The sequence below is a fragment of the Idiotropiscis lumnitzeri genome, chromosome 8, assembly GCF_059441095.1.
Source record: "Idiotropiscis lumnitzeri isolate Australia: NSW breed Sydney's pygmy pipehorse chromosome 8, RoL_Ilum_1.0, whole genome shotgun sequence".
NCBI classification, from domain to species: domain Eukaryota; kingdom Metazoa; phylum Chordata; class Actinopteri; order Syngnathiformes; family Syngnathidae; genus Idiotropiscis; species Idiotropiscis lumnitzeri.
In genome coordinates, this window is record NC_142398.1 from 18,600,474 (window position 1) to 18,614,475 (window position 14,002).

Here is a 14,002-nt window from a genome sequence, read left to right on the forward strand (position 1 = left end):
TATATATATATATGTATATATATATATATATATATATGTATATATATATATATATATAAATATAAATTATTTTTTTTTGTATACCTTGGCGGTATGGGTGCCCATTATTGTTTTTCTTTCTCTAATGCCAGGTTTCTTTTTGTTGGTTTTAGGTCGAGATAAAATTTCGTATCATGGCTTTATGGGAATGTTTACTAAATTAACTGCAGTCGTCTCTTGTTGAGAAACACTGCAGCAATATCTCCAACCAATCGTCAATATTCTGGACAGATATAGACGGAACCAATGTCCAGTTTTGCTTGGGACTTCGTGGCGGCGAGGGTTCTGCCTCTTTTCAAAATAAAGGTTTGATGTTTGCTTGCATACATCACAGCAGTCAGTCAAACGCAAACAGTCCAGTACTGTTTGTAGGTCAACAGCGTCCTCTAGCGGCAACTTACTATAACACACTCTGGACAGTCCACATTGCTTCCATGACGAGACCAAATCGTGAATTGACGTTCTTCAGTTACCTCTACTTGAATGACGGGATGGAGTCTAATGAGCGGACCACACATTGCCGAACGAATTTCCAAAACGGCTCTGTTACACAGCGTACGTGTGAAAAGGCAAAATTCGTCGTCGGGTAGTAATGCCAATGAGAGTAATTCCAGCTTCTTTTTTGTGTTTGAGCTCCACGCGTTTTTGTTCATTTATACATTATGGTCGACTTCATGACTGAACCACTAGTTATGGCTTCCTCCACAGCAAAGCAAATAATGTGCAGGTCAGAAAATTGCAAATCTTTGGGATATAGGGACATTTTACGATACACGCTTGAATAATTTAGAATGCTATACACATACATTTTGTTAATTGGTTACACTCTCCTCGAGTTACCATAGTCGCTTCTTGTATCCAGGCAACCATAAACAAACACTCTATATTTTGGTGCTCTACCTTGTGTCACTTATGTGTTGCTTTTACTCTATTTGCATTGTTTTAGTCGTTGTAAGAAAATGAGCGCGGATGTGTTAGCGTCAAAGCCTCACTATGATGGCAGAGCGGTGGCTCAGGGGCTCCTGCAGGAGCAAGGGGCCCCTTTAGAGCCGTCCTCGGGCTTAGCTACCGCGGGCTTCCGCTCCGCTAAATACACCCCGGCCGAGTGGTTCTCCGGCTACCGCAGCCTCCTCCAGCAGGCCGGCGCCGACCACTTGGCGGCTCAGACCGTCCAGGAAGAGTCCAGGGTCCTGCGCAAGGACACCGAGGACACCACTGTGCAGACCCAGACCGACGGAACCCGCTTGCTGGGAGAGAGGCTGCAAGACATCCACCTCTGGAAGTCGGAGCTGCAGGAGCACATCGGCCGACTGCTGTCCGACACGACGGCCTTGCAGGCGCTCAAGATGAGGCTGGAGAGGGCGCTGGACGCCACCGAGACTCCCTACGCCATCGCCGTAGACAACCTGACCTGCAGGAGCCGACGACTGGGACCAGACCTGGTCCGGGACTGTGTGGAGGAGGAGCTTCTTAAGGTAAGCTCGGTGCGAATAGATAGAACAATCTTTTCCATACCCATTGAGCCATATTTTGCATTTGAAATAAAACAAAAAAATCATTTTTATCCCCCGTGTATTCAGAACAGTGTGACACAAAAACACAACGAGCTGCTGTCAGCCACAACTCTCGCCTTTACTCAGATGCAGATTTGCTGACATCATGCACGCGCCACCCCAGCAGTCCCCCGCCTCTTAAAGGCAATCTAATCTACACAGACAATACAATACATAGCCGACTGCGCAGTTTAATGCTTGTATAATTTGGGGGTGTTTCAATGTGTTTTAAAATGTGTGTGTTTAAGTAAGTTAAAAAGTGTTTTAATACGCTTAAAATATGGTTCAAGCGTGAGGCGGAGATTTAAATTTTCAGGTGAGTTTTTAATCCAATCAAAATTCAGCTATCTCGTGTTGCCGGGCAGATTTCACAATTCGAGTAGCTCGCACCATTCGTCCGAGCCCTTCAGGTAGATACAGTCGTGCGGGCATCTGTTCTGTGATAGTTGCGATAGCCAATCAGATCACCACTTGGTTACCGTGAGCTTTCTCGCTGGCCTTACGCTGAAGGTGATGAACGCGTTTTGTGATTGGTTACTCACTCGTGAGGGGGCAGCGCAATGCGGACTCAACACAGCCGGAAGTCGGAACTGCGACGTTCGAAAATCTAAAATATAGTCTTGCTTTTTTTAAATAACAATGGCCGAAGGAGGGAAAAGTGTGGATTTAATTGCAGACACACTTGCAAGGTCATTTTCAAGACGGACCTTTTTTTAAACCACACATCAACGCTATGCAAAAACCCAATTTTGAACAAGCTCATAATTTTGCCACACACATCATCTGGAGCAGTTCAGAATCAATATTCAACCAATGACATGACAAAAACATTCAAATCTATTATACGTCATACTCACCATGGATGTTTATATTACCAAGTGTAATTATGTGTGCAGCTCACTACAGATATTTTTCCTTTTCAACCTTGGATTGCTCTGATGAACCAATCAAAAGACAGAAAAACGCTGACATTACTGTGCACCAGCTAGCTGCCCCTCTGTGGCAAATTTCAAATGGCATTGTTTAGACAAACAGCCCTGTTGCAAACGTCATTTAAGTAGTATCGACCAACACTGCCGATTCTGAAATGGCTGCATAAATAGTTTGAGTCTCATTGATGTGTTCTAACAGGAAGTGGAGTTGATCAGGAACGTCCAGGCTCTTCTGAAGAGAACCATAGACCAGGTTGCGACTCAAATCAAGTGAGTATCCCGTTTTGGGTAACGTTCCAGTACAGTAATCTGCTCTGTCACCAATGACTTGGAAAAAAGGCTGCATGCCGGGGAAAGTTTCTGTTTTTCTTAACGATGTGAAGGGTTGTTTTTCTCCTTCAACGGCAATTTTTTAACCAGCCCCAGATATTAGCAGAAGGACAGGAACAGTCCTCGTCAGACTGGCAAACCATAAGAAAATCTCCTGATCTTATACTATATGATAAGTATAAACAGACAGATTCATTGTTGCCTAGTTTCATTTTTTTTTTTTCAAATAAATTTTGCCAATGATTGAACGCTCACGCCTTAGGATCCCCAAAATAGTGAGCTGTTTAAAAATCAAACCAACGACCTCCATCCCCCACTAGTTGAGAGTTGTCCGAGGTGGGCAACAGCAAACATTCTCAATGTCAAATAGCTTTGCAGTCATGAAGTGTGACATTGCGCTGTCCACAAAAGCTACATTTCCCCTGGTTGTTCAAACCCTAAATGTGGATATTGTTTGACGTCACGGTATGTACCTCTCATCCTGGATTACGGAACACGAAACGTTGCGTCCATCTCGTCAATCCCTACGGCCACACTTGAACATTTCTTTTTTGTTACGCATCATTGCTCAGTTTCGGAACAATTTAACGATCTGGTGATTTCTTTACAATTCCAAGACACAATAAAAATGAATGTTTTGTAAATTTGCGTTACCACAGACAAGAGTGTTGTGAACAACCCTGCAAAATTTAAGTGCTTAAGAAAAAAGTATGTAAAATTGGACTCCAAAATAATTAAATGCTGCTGGAGTGTGCTAAGAACACGCCCCCGGAATGTGAACATGACAGTGATGTGTTTTTATGTTCCATGCAACTGGCTGGTGACGACCAGTCCTGGGGCGCACCCCACTTCTCACCCAAACTGTTCTGCGATAGGCTCCAGCAATGACCCAAATGAGGACAAGCGCAGTACAACATGGATATGTGGACTCATTCCTCTGTATTAAATATAAAATTAAAAAAACAACATAACGAGGGTCATTTGACGGGTCCCGTAGGAATGACATGACAACTTTCAAAATCCGAAATGACTTTGATTGCATCAGGTTGAACAAAGACACCAAACAGGCGTTGGAGTTTGACTGGTCGGATAAGTACGAGGCTTACGCCCTGGACCTCCAATGTGTAAGATTCACCGACAAGACTACAGATACGCAGCACCACTCCATTACAGCCGCTATGCTGGAGCAGTGAGTAATATAGTACATACGAGTGATGGGAAAATGAAGCTTCAAGATGTTTCATGAACCAGTTGTTGTATTTTCATGTCCTCTAGATGGCACTGTTGATTTAAATAAAGGGTTTACAAAATGGCAAGTCATGCTTTCAGTCCAATGTTGAACAGAGAGTGCCATCTACAGGAGACCAAAAATACTACAACTGGTTCATGAAGCACATTTGAACCTTCATTTCCCCATCACTAGTAGATACTGTACAATTAACCATCATCCACAAATGAACACAGCCGTTAATGTTCCTTTGATCTTACAGGATGTCTGATGTCCCTTCATGGATTAAGTTCACACAAGACAACCTGCACAGGGCCTTTCGGGAGGAAAAGGCCTCTAAGGATCTCAGGCTGGAGCATTGTTTGGATCAGACAGTTTGGGCCACAACAACCAGCGTCACTGGGGTACTTACTGTTGTGTGTGTGTGTGTGTGTGTTCGTCTGTTATGTATCAGTGAACTGGTGCAGCAGGTGCTACTCGACACCACTAAGGACCTGAGAGTCCAATGCTCCAATGTGGACCAGGCCTTCCTCCAGCGCTGTGCAGAGCAGATGGATGCCAAGATACAGCTCGAGATGCAGTTCAAGCAGGTCAGCACACACAAACACAAGAATACACAGAGACATTTTAGTCGTGGGCAGGCTCGGCCAGCAGGGACTTCTCTGCTGGGCTCAACACCTCGAGAACCACTGACCAGCATTGACTTTTAAATTCTAATATATAGTCCATGAAATTGTATTGTTTCTTCACTGCATTTTACGGTGCTTCCAGAATGTATGTGGGTGATTATATTTCAGCTCAGAGGGGCCAGCTTGCTGGCTGTCAATGACATCAGTATTTCTTTGGCTCCTTCTGATTGGTTGTCAGTGCAAAACTTGTTCCAGCCAATTTCGTGCACAGCAGTCTGCACACTAATACATTTTAGAATCAGCATGTCCTTGGAGTGTCATGTATTTTCTTTCAATTTGTTGTATTTGTGTCACATTATTATTTTACATACTGATTCGGAGGGTGTCGGAATGTGTGGCAGTAGTGATGGGTAAATGAAGCTTCAAATGTGCTTCATGAAGCAGTTGTAGTATTTTTGGACTCCTGTAGATGGCAGGCTCGGTTCAACATTGGGCTGAAAGAACACTGACTTGCCATTTTTTAAACCCTTTATTTAAAACAGTGCCACCTAGAGGACACAAAAATACAATAACTGGTTCACGAGGCACATTTGAAGCTTCATTTTCCCATCACTATGTGGCAGTGTTGCATGCAGTTCTATTGCATGTAGCATTGATGGTGATGTAAGTCCCGAGCCAGCTGAAGGCCCAGGTAGCCCGTCACCGCTTTATGAATTGTTATCGTATGTTGCATGTGTGTGCAGACCCTCGAGCAGATTGGAGCTCAGGAAAGGAATATAGTGGCTCTGCAGAAGGCCATCGATGACAAAGATGCCCCACAAAGAGTGGCTGAGTCCAGGCTGTACCGTCGCTATCACAGACCCAATATGGAGCTCTGTCGGGATGAACCCCAGATCAGGTACACACATGCGCTGAGACACGCCCACACCCACACACAATTATATGTCGTCTCATCTCCACTTTCCTGTCCGAGTACAGCTTGGAAGGGGAGGTGAGGGAGATTGACGCCACGCTGGCATCTCTACAGCAGCAGCTGAGCGATGCCCGCAGCTCACTGTCCAATTTGGAGGACACCCGCATGGCACTCGAGAAGGACATTATGTGTAAATCCAACTCACTGTTCATCGAAAGAGAGAAATGCATGACTCAACGCAAATTGTATCCAACAATCTCCACACTCTCGGGATACTGAACATAACATGTGTGGCTTGATTTGGCTCTTGAGGATTACAGTCCATGTCGTGGGTTTATTTTCCATTTGAAGTGTTGCCAATAAAACATAGTTCACATTTTGTTGGCCGCCTTAGCTTCGTGATAGAATTCACTCATCCTGACTTATTTCAACAAGCGTAATTGGGCATTGTGCCTTTTTTTTATTTTTTATTTCTGCCTTAAACTGCATTGGATCACTTGAAAAAAAATACTCCCACACCTGGTTCTCCAGCCAGGTGGGAAAATAAAGCCTTTATATACAATATGTCTTTGTTGTTCCAGATTAGGTATTATGGGGTGAAAAAATGCATTTGAAAAGCAAATTTATCTCCAATGTAATTTCAACCTCAAATGAAGTTTGGGAAATGTGCTATTCAGTAAAGTTGTATTGTATTTAACCACCCTTTTAGAAACTTTGGGGAATAACCAAATGTAAATGGGCTTTTTAGCCCAATTAACTTTAAAATGTGTAATGTAAAGGGAATTATAACACATGCCTCCAGATTTGTAATTATTCCTAACACTTTGTGCGTTTTTCCCCAAAAGGAAGTTAAAAAGCATGCGATCGATATCCTTATTAATTTTGCTATCCAGGCAGCACGATGGCCTCACAGTGAGACACAGCCGAGGTTGCTGGTTCGATTCCAGCTCCGGCCTTCCTGTGTGGAGTTTGCATGTTCTCCCCGTGCCTGTGTGGATTTTCTCACATGGCAGGTTGATTGGACACTCTTGCCCCTTTGTCTATGTGTGCCCTGCGATTGGCTGACAACCAGTTCAGGGGTGTCCCCCGCCTGCTGCCCGAAGACAGCTGGAATAGGCTCCAGCACCCCCCACGACCTTCGTGAGGACTAGCGGTACAAAAAAATGGATGGATACCCTCCACAGCCATTGTTTCATGAAATAAAATGCACACAATATTGAACTTGCATAAGAGGAACAAACCCCCCAAAACATTTTGAATTGTGAAGAACTAAGATTTGTCATCTAGCTTTTTAGATATTTAATGGAGTGAGCCATTGATTGCTTCGTGAACAATGAAGCTGCATGAGATAGATGTGGCCTATGAGAGTGATGGGTGAATGAAGCTTCGAATCTGCTTCGTGAACCAGTCGCAGTATTTTGGGACTCCTCTAGATGGCACTCTGTTCAACTTTGGGCTGACTTGCCATTTTTTTAAACCCTTTATTTAAACCAACAGTGCCATCTAGAGGACTCAAAAATACAACTGGTTCATGAAGCAAATTTGAAGCTTCATTTTCCCATCACTACTATATATGAGCTCAAAAACAAAGCCGCTGCCGAAAAAAATTAAATTAATTTAGCTTTTTTTTTTAGTGTGATGAGCATTGTTCGTGGTGTCATGTCTGGCTTTTTTTTTTTTTTTCATGAAACCCTGGCACAACGATGCTTAGACTACCCTCGTTGAATGTGGGGCGCGCTGGAAACGGTTTCGTCTGTAAAGCGAGCTGTGCCCTGAACTGGTTTCCATAAATAGCACCTTAGGCTGTCTGTGCTTGTCACTGTCAAACAGACCTACGAAAAGTGTATTGCCTGGGTTCTGTTTCTGGCCTTTAAACATAAAAATCCAATGTGCATCTGACTAAATACTAATGTGCGGCCATTGCTATTAAATCTTGAATAGATACCCGAGTGGTGGAGTTTCCTCATACTCACCTGAGTTGGATACTATTTATTTATTTATTAATCGGAACAAATGCAGACAGGCAGACTTATACAAGCTTTGCTTTTGCTTTTTATTATAATTCTGAGAACTGACATGATACAATTAATTAAAACCCTAAAATAACTAAACAGTCAGTTTCAATTTAATGTCATTTATAGCAAATAGATCGCCATGTTTGCAATTGGGGTCGCTGAATAATAACACCCAACAGTCAATTTTATTCTTTGACCGGATGTTACTCAGCTGATTTCTCCCCTGAAGATAAAAAGGAAAGAAAATACACAATGTTATTTATTCCATTTTTGTCAACAAAAAGCCTGATACCAAGTGATGGGAAAATGAAGCTTCAAATTTGCCTCATGAACCAGTTGTTGTATTTTTGTGTCCTCTAGATGGCACTGTTGGGTGTAAATAAAGTGTTTAAAAAAATGGCAAGTCAGTTTGCTTTCAGCTCAATGTTGAAGAGAGCGCCATCTAGAGGAGTCCAAAAATACTACAACTGGTTCATGAAGCACATTTGAAGCTTCATTTACCCATCACAACTGATACCCAAATGAGTAGGCTTACAAGTGATTGGTCCGATGGTGTGTTGCATCATAGGAGCAGCGTATGAGACAGAGCGTTGTACTCTCCTTGTGCAAGTCTCCATGGCGGACGGGGGAAGCATGTGAAAAGCAACAGCATATCAGACAAAAGTGGTGAATTTGCAAATAGCTGTGATGCTGTGAATAAAAATGGAATGCAGTATCACTCACCGGAATGCAAGAGAGCGTCTTCTGGTGACACAGGCTGAGCATGCAGTGGAGGTAAACATCTCGGTTCCCCCCTGGAAGCAGGAAGAACAGGGCAATGAAACGAGCCTGGAGGGATGAGCCATTCTCAACCACCGACACTTGTTGGTAGTCAGTTGGACATCTACAGTCGAGGGGAGATAATTGGTTAATTGGTTATCTTTCAGTCATCAATTCGTCATCCCAAGTGAGCAGACGCATACTTGTTGTGGATGAGAGTGTAACGCTCAAGGGAGTCCGGGTCTGAGGAGCTAGAGGCGAAGCAGTCCTCCAGAACAATTGCCAAGCTAGGATCTTGTTTGTTCACAGAGACCCCCACGTATAATGGTGAGCCCACCGTAAGGACGATCGGCCCCTCGACATAAGGCTCTGTAAAATCGGAGTTGCGGAACAGGACCATGGAGGCGATGGCTTTGTCACCCGCGCCAACAAAACCATTTTGCAGACTGTCGAGGAAGAGCACATATCAACTCTTAGCACACTTTCAAATATTTAAGTTGCACTTAAATTACACCATTGGAGTTGAAATAACTCCAACATATGCTTTTGTTTTGTCTAATAAAGCATTGCACTACAAATGCACTTCGATCGACATTAATAGTGCTGCACACCTACAGCACTGTTTATTCACATTTTTCCCCAAACGAGAGCTGAATGAATTATATCACAGCAAACAGTCCCATTTGCGATTATTACTCACTCCAGGGATGATGACACTTTAAGCTTGTTGCCAGAATCCAGGGGATAGGCACACGAAAAAGGAAGATTGAAAGGACGAGAGAAGGACGCACTGTCGATTTCATAGATGAGTAAACTGTTGGAGTAGATTGCATGCGTTCCGTTGGGCTGCAAGACAGATGGTCATGAGATACATTCGTATTTTATTCAAGCACAGCCTTTATTAGTGAGTCCAAGGAAAACATTCATTGTGGATATAAGTACTTGCACTTCATGGCACTAAAGAGAGACAACTGTCATCAAAGCTGCTAAATTTTATCTTAAGTTCGCCTCAGATATGAAATCAGAACTGCACACCATTCGCAGGACACGCTATTTTAATTACGCTCATTTCAAAGCATTCCGTGGATCTGCGTTAACAGATTCAGATTCCCTGAAGACAGCAAGAGACACGCCTGATACAAAGTGTAGTGTTTTGTTTTTACCGTCAGTGTGTTTCCACAGGCATTTTCCTTGGCGTCAGCCTCATACCACACAACGTCACCTTCCACCCTGACCGAGGAACAGTCGCGTACTGCCAGGTTGCCGCTGTTTGGGTTGTAACCAGCTTTTGTTGTGGTAACTGAATCCAGGCCCACTTGGATTTTGTCCGGGCCACAAATTACGCTAGAAAGCTCGGGTAATGGAGTGCCTAAACAAAAAAATATATGGGTTCATTAATTTCATTGTGTATTCACGTCAAAACCTAGAATATATAAAAGCTACCTACAAACAACACCGACGTCTTCACCGTGCCTACAGTCGTGTATCCCGAATCCTCGATGTGTGCAGCTTGTTAATGAGTTTTCATTCCCAGAACAAGCGACATCATCCAACCAGATCGGGCCACTGCCTTGTCCAAAAGTTGCCTTTCTCGGTTCCAGAGCCTTGCCGCAGCCCACCTGTCTGCACGTCACATTGGCGTTGTTGAGGTCCCAATAGTCGTTACACACAGTCCCCCATTGTCCATCATGGAAGACCTCAACTCTTCCAGAGCAACTGTCTTCTGAGTTGACCAGCCTCACATTTGAAGCATCTAAAACAAACAGATAAAAAAAAAAAACACCATAGACATTAGCATCCCTCATGCTAGTTTCAACCATATCATTGCACAATTTCAAAGCATGATTTACTCAAATTAGCATTAAGTTCTCTGGCAAAAGTCTATTTACTGTAAAGCATTTATTTATGTTTCTTTGGACTGTGTCCATTTGTTTTCTATACCGCTTATCCTCATGGTGTGAAGATTTTTTTATTTTTTTTTTCGTTTCCTCCGGGTACTCCGGTTTCCTCCCACATTCCAAAAAACATGCATGGCAGGTTGATTGGACGCTCTAAATTGCCCCCTTGCGGCGCGGATGGTTGTTCGTCTACGTGTGCCCTGCGATTGGCTGGCAACCAGTTCAGGGTGTCCCCCGCCTACTGCCCAAAGATACCTGGGATAGGCTCCAGCACCCCCTCGTGAACCTAGTGAGGAGAAGCGGTACAGAAGATGGATGGATGGAAGTTACAAGATTACTTTGAACGGAAAACCAGTTCTTACCGTTTAAATCTAAAAATTGTGTAAAATTTTCAAATAAAACATGGTTAATGTATAGGTTTTGTTAAATTTTGGGTTTATTAGGAAGGTTACACATTCATGAATGTACATTTTTGATTCCACACTTACTTTTTTGATAGTGATGGACATAATTAAAATGTAAATCAATAATTATCTTAATACATAATTCCTTTGTTATATTTGTATGTGTATGTAAAATGTTAATCGGATTGCCCGATTGTTTTGATAAAAAAAAAACTTCAGCTGAACATGAAAGTGTGCCTTTTTTGTCCCATTAGTGCTGCATTTTGGGAAAATTTGGACAACTATATATTGTATGAATCATCTCAAAGAAAATTGTGTAAAATATTACAATAAATATAATAGTTAATTTATAATTTGGATGCTTTATTAGGAACATTTCATGTCTAGAAATGTTATTTTTTTAATTCCGCACCTTTATTTAAATTATTCTTGATTAATCAAATTTTTAAATCTCTCATATAACAAATGAAAATGTAAATCAATTACATTCCGAAATGTTTACGCATGCTTATCCTTTGATTTTTCTTTTATATTTTATTTTATCTTTAGTTATCACCATTGTCGTTTTAGTGATTTATTTTAATACATAACTCCTGCTATATTGGTAAAATCTTAATTGGATAGATCGATTGTTATGTGATATATTTTGTCAATTTAAAAAAATTGCTTACATTTATATATATATATTGATAAAGCATACACCCGGTTGTGAAGATTGGCGGGGAGAATAAATGTCATGGCACATCGTGGTTCGGAGACCACAAAGAGTTTGATGGCCATGTCCTTCCTCCAGCACCATTTGCATGTCCTCAGACTGCTCTTCCTCTTCCGCAGACTGAGTTCCCGCAAAGGTTTCATCATCTTCGGCACGCGCATACATGCACACGCGCACCTCTTCTGGCAACCGCGGCAGTTTTTACTTAATACATTTGAGGGAGTGTACCGCCAAAGTGAGCTGAGCAACGAAAATCATTTATCTCTGGCGCCACCTGGTGGTTTAAAGAGGGGGGTTAACGCTCCAAATCCGGAATTTTCTCTCGTTTTTTCAGTCCCCAGTGAAAGGATTTGTACAGTAATTTCGGGAAATGCATTACAATACAATTTACAATACTTTATTTATATAGCGCAAAACATGAGGTTCACAGTCGTCAGTCTATGGAACATAAAAAAAGAACATTACAAAGCCAACGTGCGTGTGCTGTGCATCCCAACTGCAACGTTTTAAAATTCCCACTTTTTTTGCAGTTTTGAATCTTTACATATTTACATATTTTAACATCCTGTATGAAATTTCAGCTCAGTAGCCATAAAATGCCCAAAAGAAAATGGTCGCATATTGCATGAGGGTTAATACAACAATGCCAATTTATTTATATTTATACAGCCCATTTCACAATAGCTGGACTTTTTAAAAAAAAGTGCTTTCCAAACGGCGTAACATAAATTAGCAGTTAATTAGAACACAAATTAAAACACATAAACACCTATTCAGTAGATACCAGAAGAGCAGCGACAATCTCATGTTGAGCCAAAAGCTAAATAAAAAATGAATCTTTAGATTTTTTTTTTTTACCTGAAATCCATCCGAAGTCGAGCAGCAGAATTAGGAGCAAAAAGATTCCTCCAGACATCTTCAAAATGGACCACGAACAGAACTTACTGGAAAGACAATTTCCCCGAAGTTAGACCCATATTTCCAAAGTACAATCCGAACATTTTATTAATTTATTTTTTTAGTTACCTTGAGAAGTTCAGGGAGCCCAGGAGTTGTTGAAAATGTTGCAGGAGACGAACGTATGAGCGACTTTATAGCAGTGAGCCAGTTTTTGAATCAAAAGATCACAGTCCACAATGCAAAGAATCTTCTGACACAAAAACAGAGGCCTGACTGTACTGATACAGAAGAATTAGTACATAGGACATGACATCAAAAAGAACTGGCACAGAATGACCAGAGCCAACACACATTACATAATTTCAAAGTAGGTCTTGAGATTAAAAAAAAAAGAAGAAAAAGAAAGAAAACACCATTACATGGTAAATAAAGTTCATCCCTTTCTCTCAAATGTAGTGGCACAATAAATGTCAAAATCTCGCACATGGAATGATATGGGAATGAATAGACCATAAAATTTATTTGTAACCAAATAGAATCCTTTGAATAAGTCAGTCTTCAATTGTCACATTAAGAACGCAGAAAAAAAATGTAAGGGCTTTGATTCTGTTCGTATACTAAAAAGCATAATTATCAGAAATAAATGGCAGATTCGTGTGTAGTATACTTAAAATATGCTACCGATTTATTCATTCCCTTGATATAAGAGTCGATGTTTAAGTATGATCTTTTACATTTTCATGGTTCACCAATCACAGTCATGGTTTCATAAAATAAAATACAAAACATTCTCAAAGCAAGAATAAACCGAAGTAAACGGTATTCTTTGCTATGCTTTTTTTGGTGAAAAAGAAGAAAAAAAATAGTCAGGTCAGTTTTGACTTTATCAATATAGTCAGTATTTTTGCTTTTATTACAGATTTTCTGTTTTGTCATTTTATGGGGTGTGTAAATTCATCTCAGTATGTTGATAATTCCATTTAGAGTTTCCTGTCAGGGGTCATTTATTTCATTGACAAAATATCAGTTCCAATAATTATGTTCAATAAATAAATCTTATTGATACAAATATTGATAAAAGCTGGTGATCTCCCACTATAGAGTCAAAACATTTAATATTATAGCCCACAAATACCTATTTTACAAGTCAACTTTACCAGCAACAGTAAGGTCGAAATCTTTGCATTTTCCCTTCAAAGTGTCAAAACCATTATGAAATAAATTAATCCCAGATTTAAAAAAAAAAAAAAAAAAAAGAAATTTGAAAGTACGTTGTCATTCTACAAAGACAGTAATATTGTAAAGGAACTTACTTAAAGGGATGCTACATTGGCACTTATATAATAGGTTTGAGAGTAAAAATTACATCAGTACTAAAATGAAATGATATATATATATATATATATATATATATATATATATATATATATATATATATATATATATATATGGGCGCACAAAATACGAATTTGTTTATTAAATTCACTTGAACAACTTTCAAGAACTCAGTGTGTGGTGAATGTGTCCTGAGAGACAAGTGTCTTTGAATAGTCTGTTCTCATCTTTAGCCTGCAATGGCACTTTTTTTTTCACAACGTCTTTGTAGCTTTTTACCAGGCTAAAACAGAATGCAATCTTATTAGTATAACCATAACCATAACATCACACACACACACACACACACACA

General features: G+C 40.7%; 2 protein-coding genes across 4 annotated transcripts; one reads left to right on the forward strand and one right to left on the reverse strand.

Moving 5' to 3' along the window:
- Nucleotides 1–422: 422 nt before the first annotated feature.
- On the forward strand, nt 423–6,167 carry tekt4 (tektin 4). 3 transcript variants are annotated; one of them, XM_088302968.1, is made up of 8 exons: nt 423–766; nt 986–1,514; nt 2,724–2,794; nt 3,900–4,043; nt 4,345–4,431; nt 4,537–4,672; nt 5,455–5,609; nt 5,690–6,167. In XM_088302968.1, the coding sequence occupies exons 1-8, from the start codon at nt 702–704 to the stop codon at nt 5,901–5,903; spliced, it is 1,401 nt and encodes a 466-aa protein (XP_088159094.1). In that variant the 5' UTR covers nt 423–701; the 3' UTR covers nt 5,904–6,167. The 3 variants fall into 3 exon arrangements, with proteins under 3 accessions (XP_088159094.1, XP_088159093.1, XP_088159092.1); XM_088302967.1 differs by lacking the exon at nt 423–766 and having other exon boundaries at nt 827–1,514; XM_088302966.1 differs by lacking the exon at nt 423–766 and having other exon boundaries at nt 827–1,514; nt 4,345–4,672.
- A 1,562-nt stretch (nt 6,168–7,729) lies between these two features.
- On the reverse strand, nt 7,730–11,561 carry LOC148332543 (pancreatic secretory granule membrane major glycoprotein GP2-like). The gene is made up of 8 exons (XM_088303399.1): nt 11,444–11,561; nt 9,846–10,151; nt 9,562–9,767; nt 9,099–9,244; nt 8,602–8,844; nt 8,363–8,522; nt 8,175–8,250; nt 7,730–7,862 (listed from the first exon to the last, which is right to left on the reverse strand). The coding sequence occupies exons 1-8, from the start codon at nt 11,559–11,561 to the stop codon at nt 7,843–7,845; spliced, it is 1,275 nt and encodes a 424-aa protein (XP_088159525.1). The 3' UTR covers nt 7,730–7,842.
- Nucleotides 11,562–14,002: the final 2,441 nt, after the last annotated feature.

What these genes read in the sequence shown, in the direction of transcription:
- LOC148332543 (XM_088303399.1), bottom strand. Translation starts at nt 11,561, where the DNA reads ATGATGAAACCTTTGCGGGAACTCAGTCTGCGGAAGAGGAAGAGCAGT. An exon ending in TGAAGACGTCGGTGTTGTTT is followed by an intron (nt 9,768 to 9,845) that starts GTAGGTAGCTTT and finishes TTTTTTGTTTAG; the next exon opens with GCACTCCATTACCCGAGCTT. An exon ending in CCTGTGGAAACACACTGACG is followed by an intron (nt 9,245 to 9,561) that starts GTAAAAACAAAA and finishes TCTGTCTTGCAG; the next exon opens with CCCAACGGAACGCATGCAAT.
- tekt4 (XM_088302966.1), top strand. Translation starts at nt 999, where the DNA reads ATGAGCGCGGATGTGTTAGCGTCAAAGCCTCACTATGATGGCAGAGCG. An exon ending in TGGAGGAGGAGCTTCTTAAG is followed by an intron (nt 1,515 to 2,723) that starts GTAAGCTCGGTG and finishes GTGTTCTAACAG; the next exon opens with GAAGTGGAGTTGATCAGGAA. An exon ending in TCGAGATGCAGTTCAAGCAG is followed by an intron (nt 4,673 to 5,454) that starts GTCAGCACACAC and finishes ATGTGTGTGCAG; the next exon opens with ACCCTCGAGCAGATTGGAGC.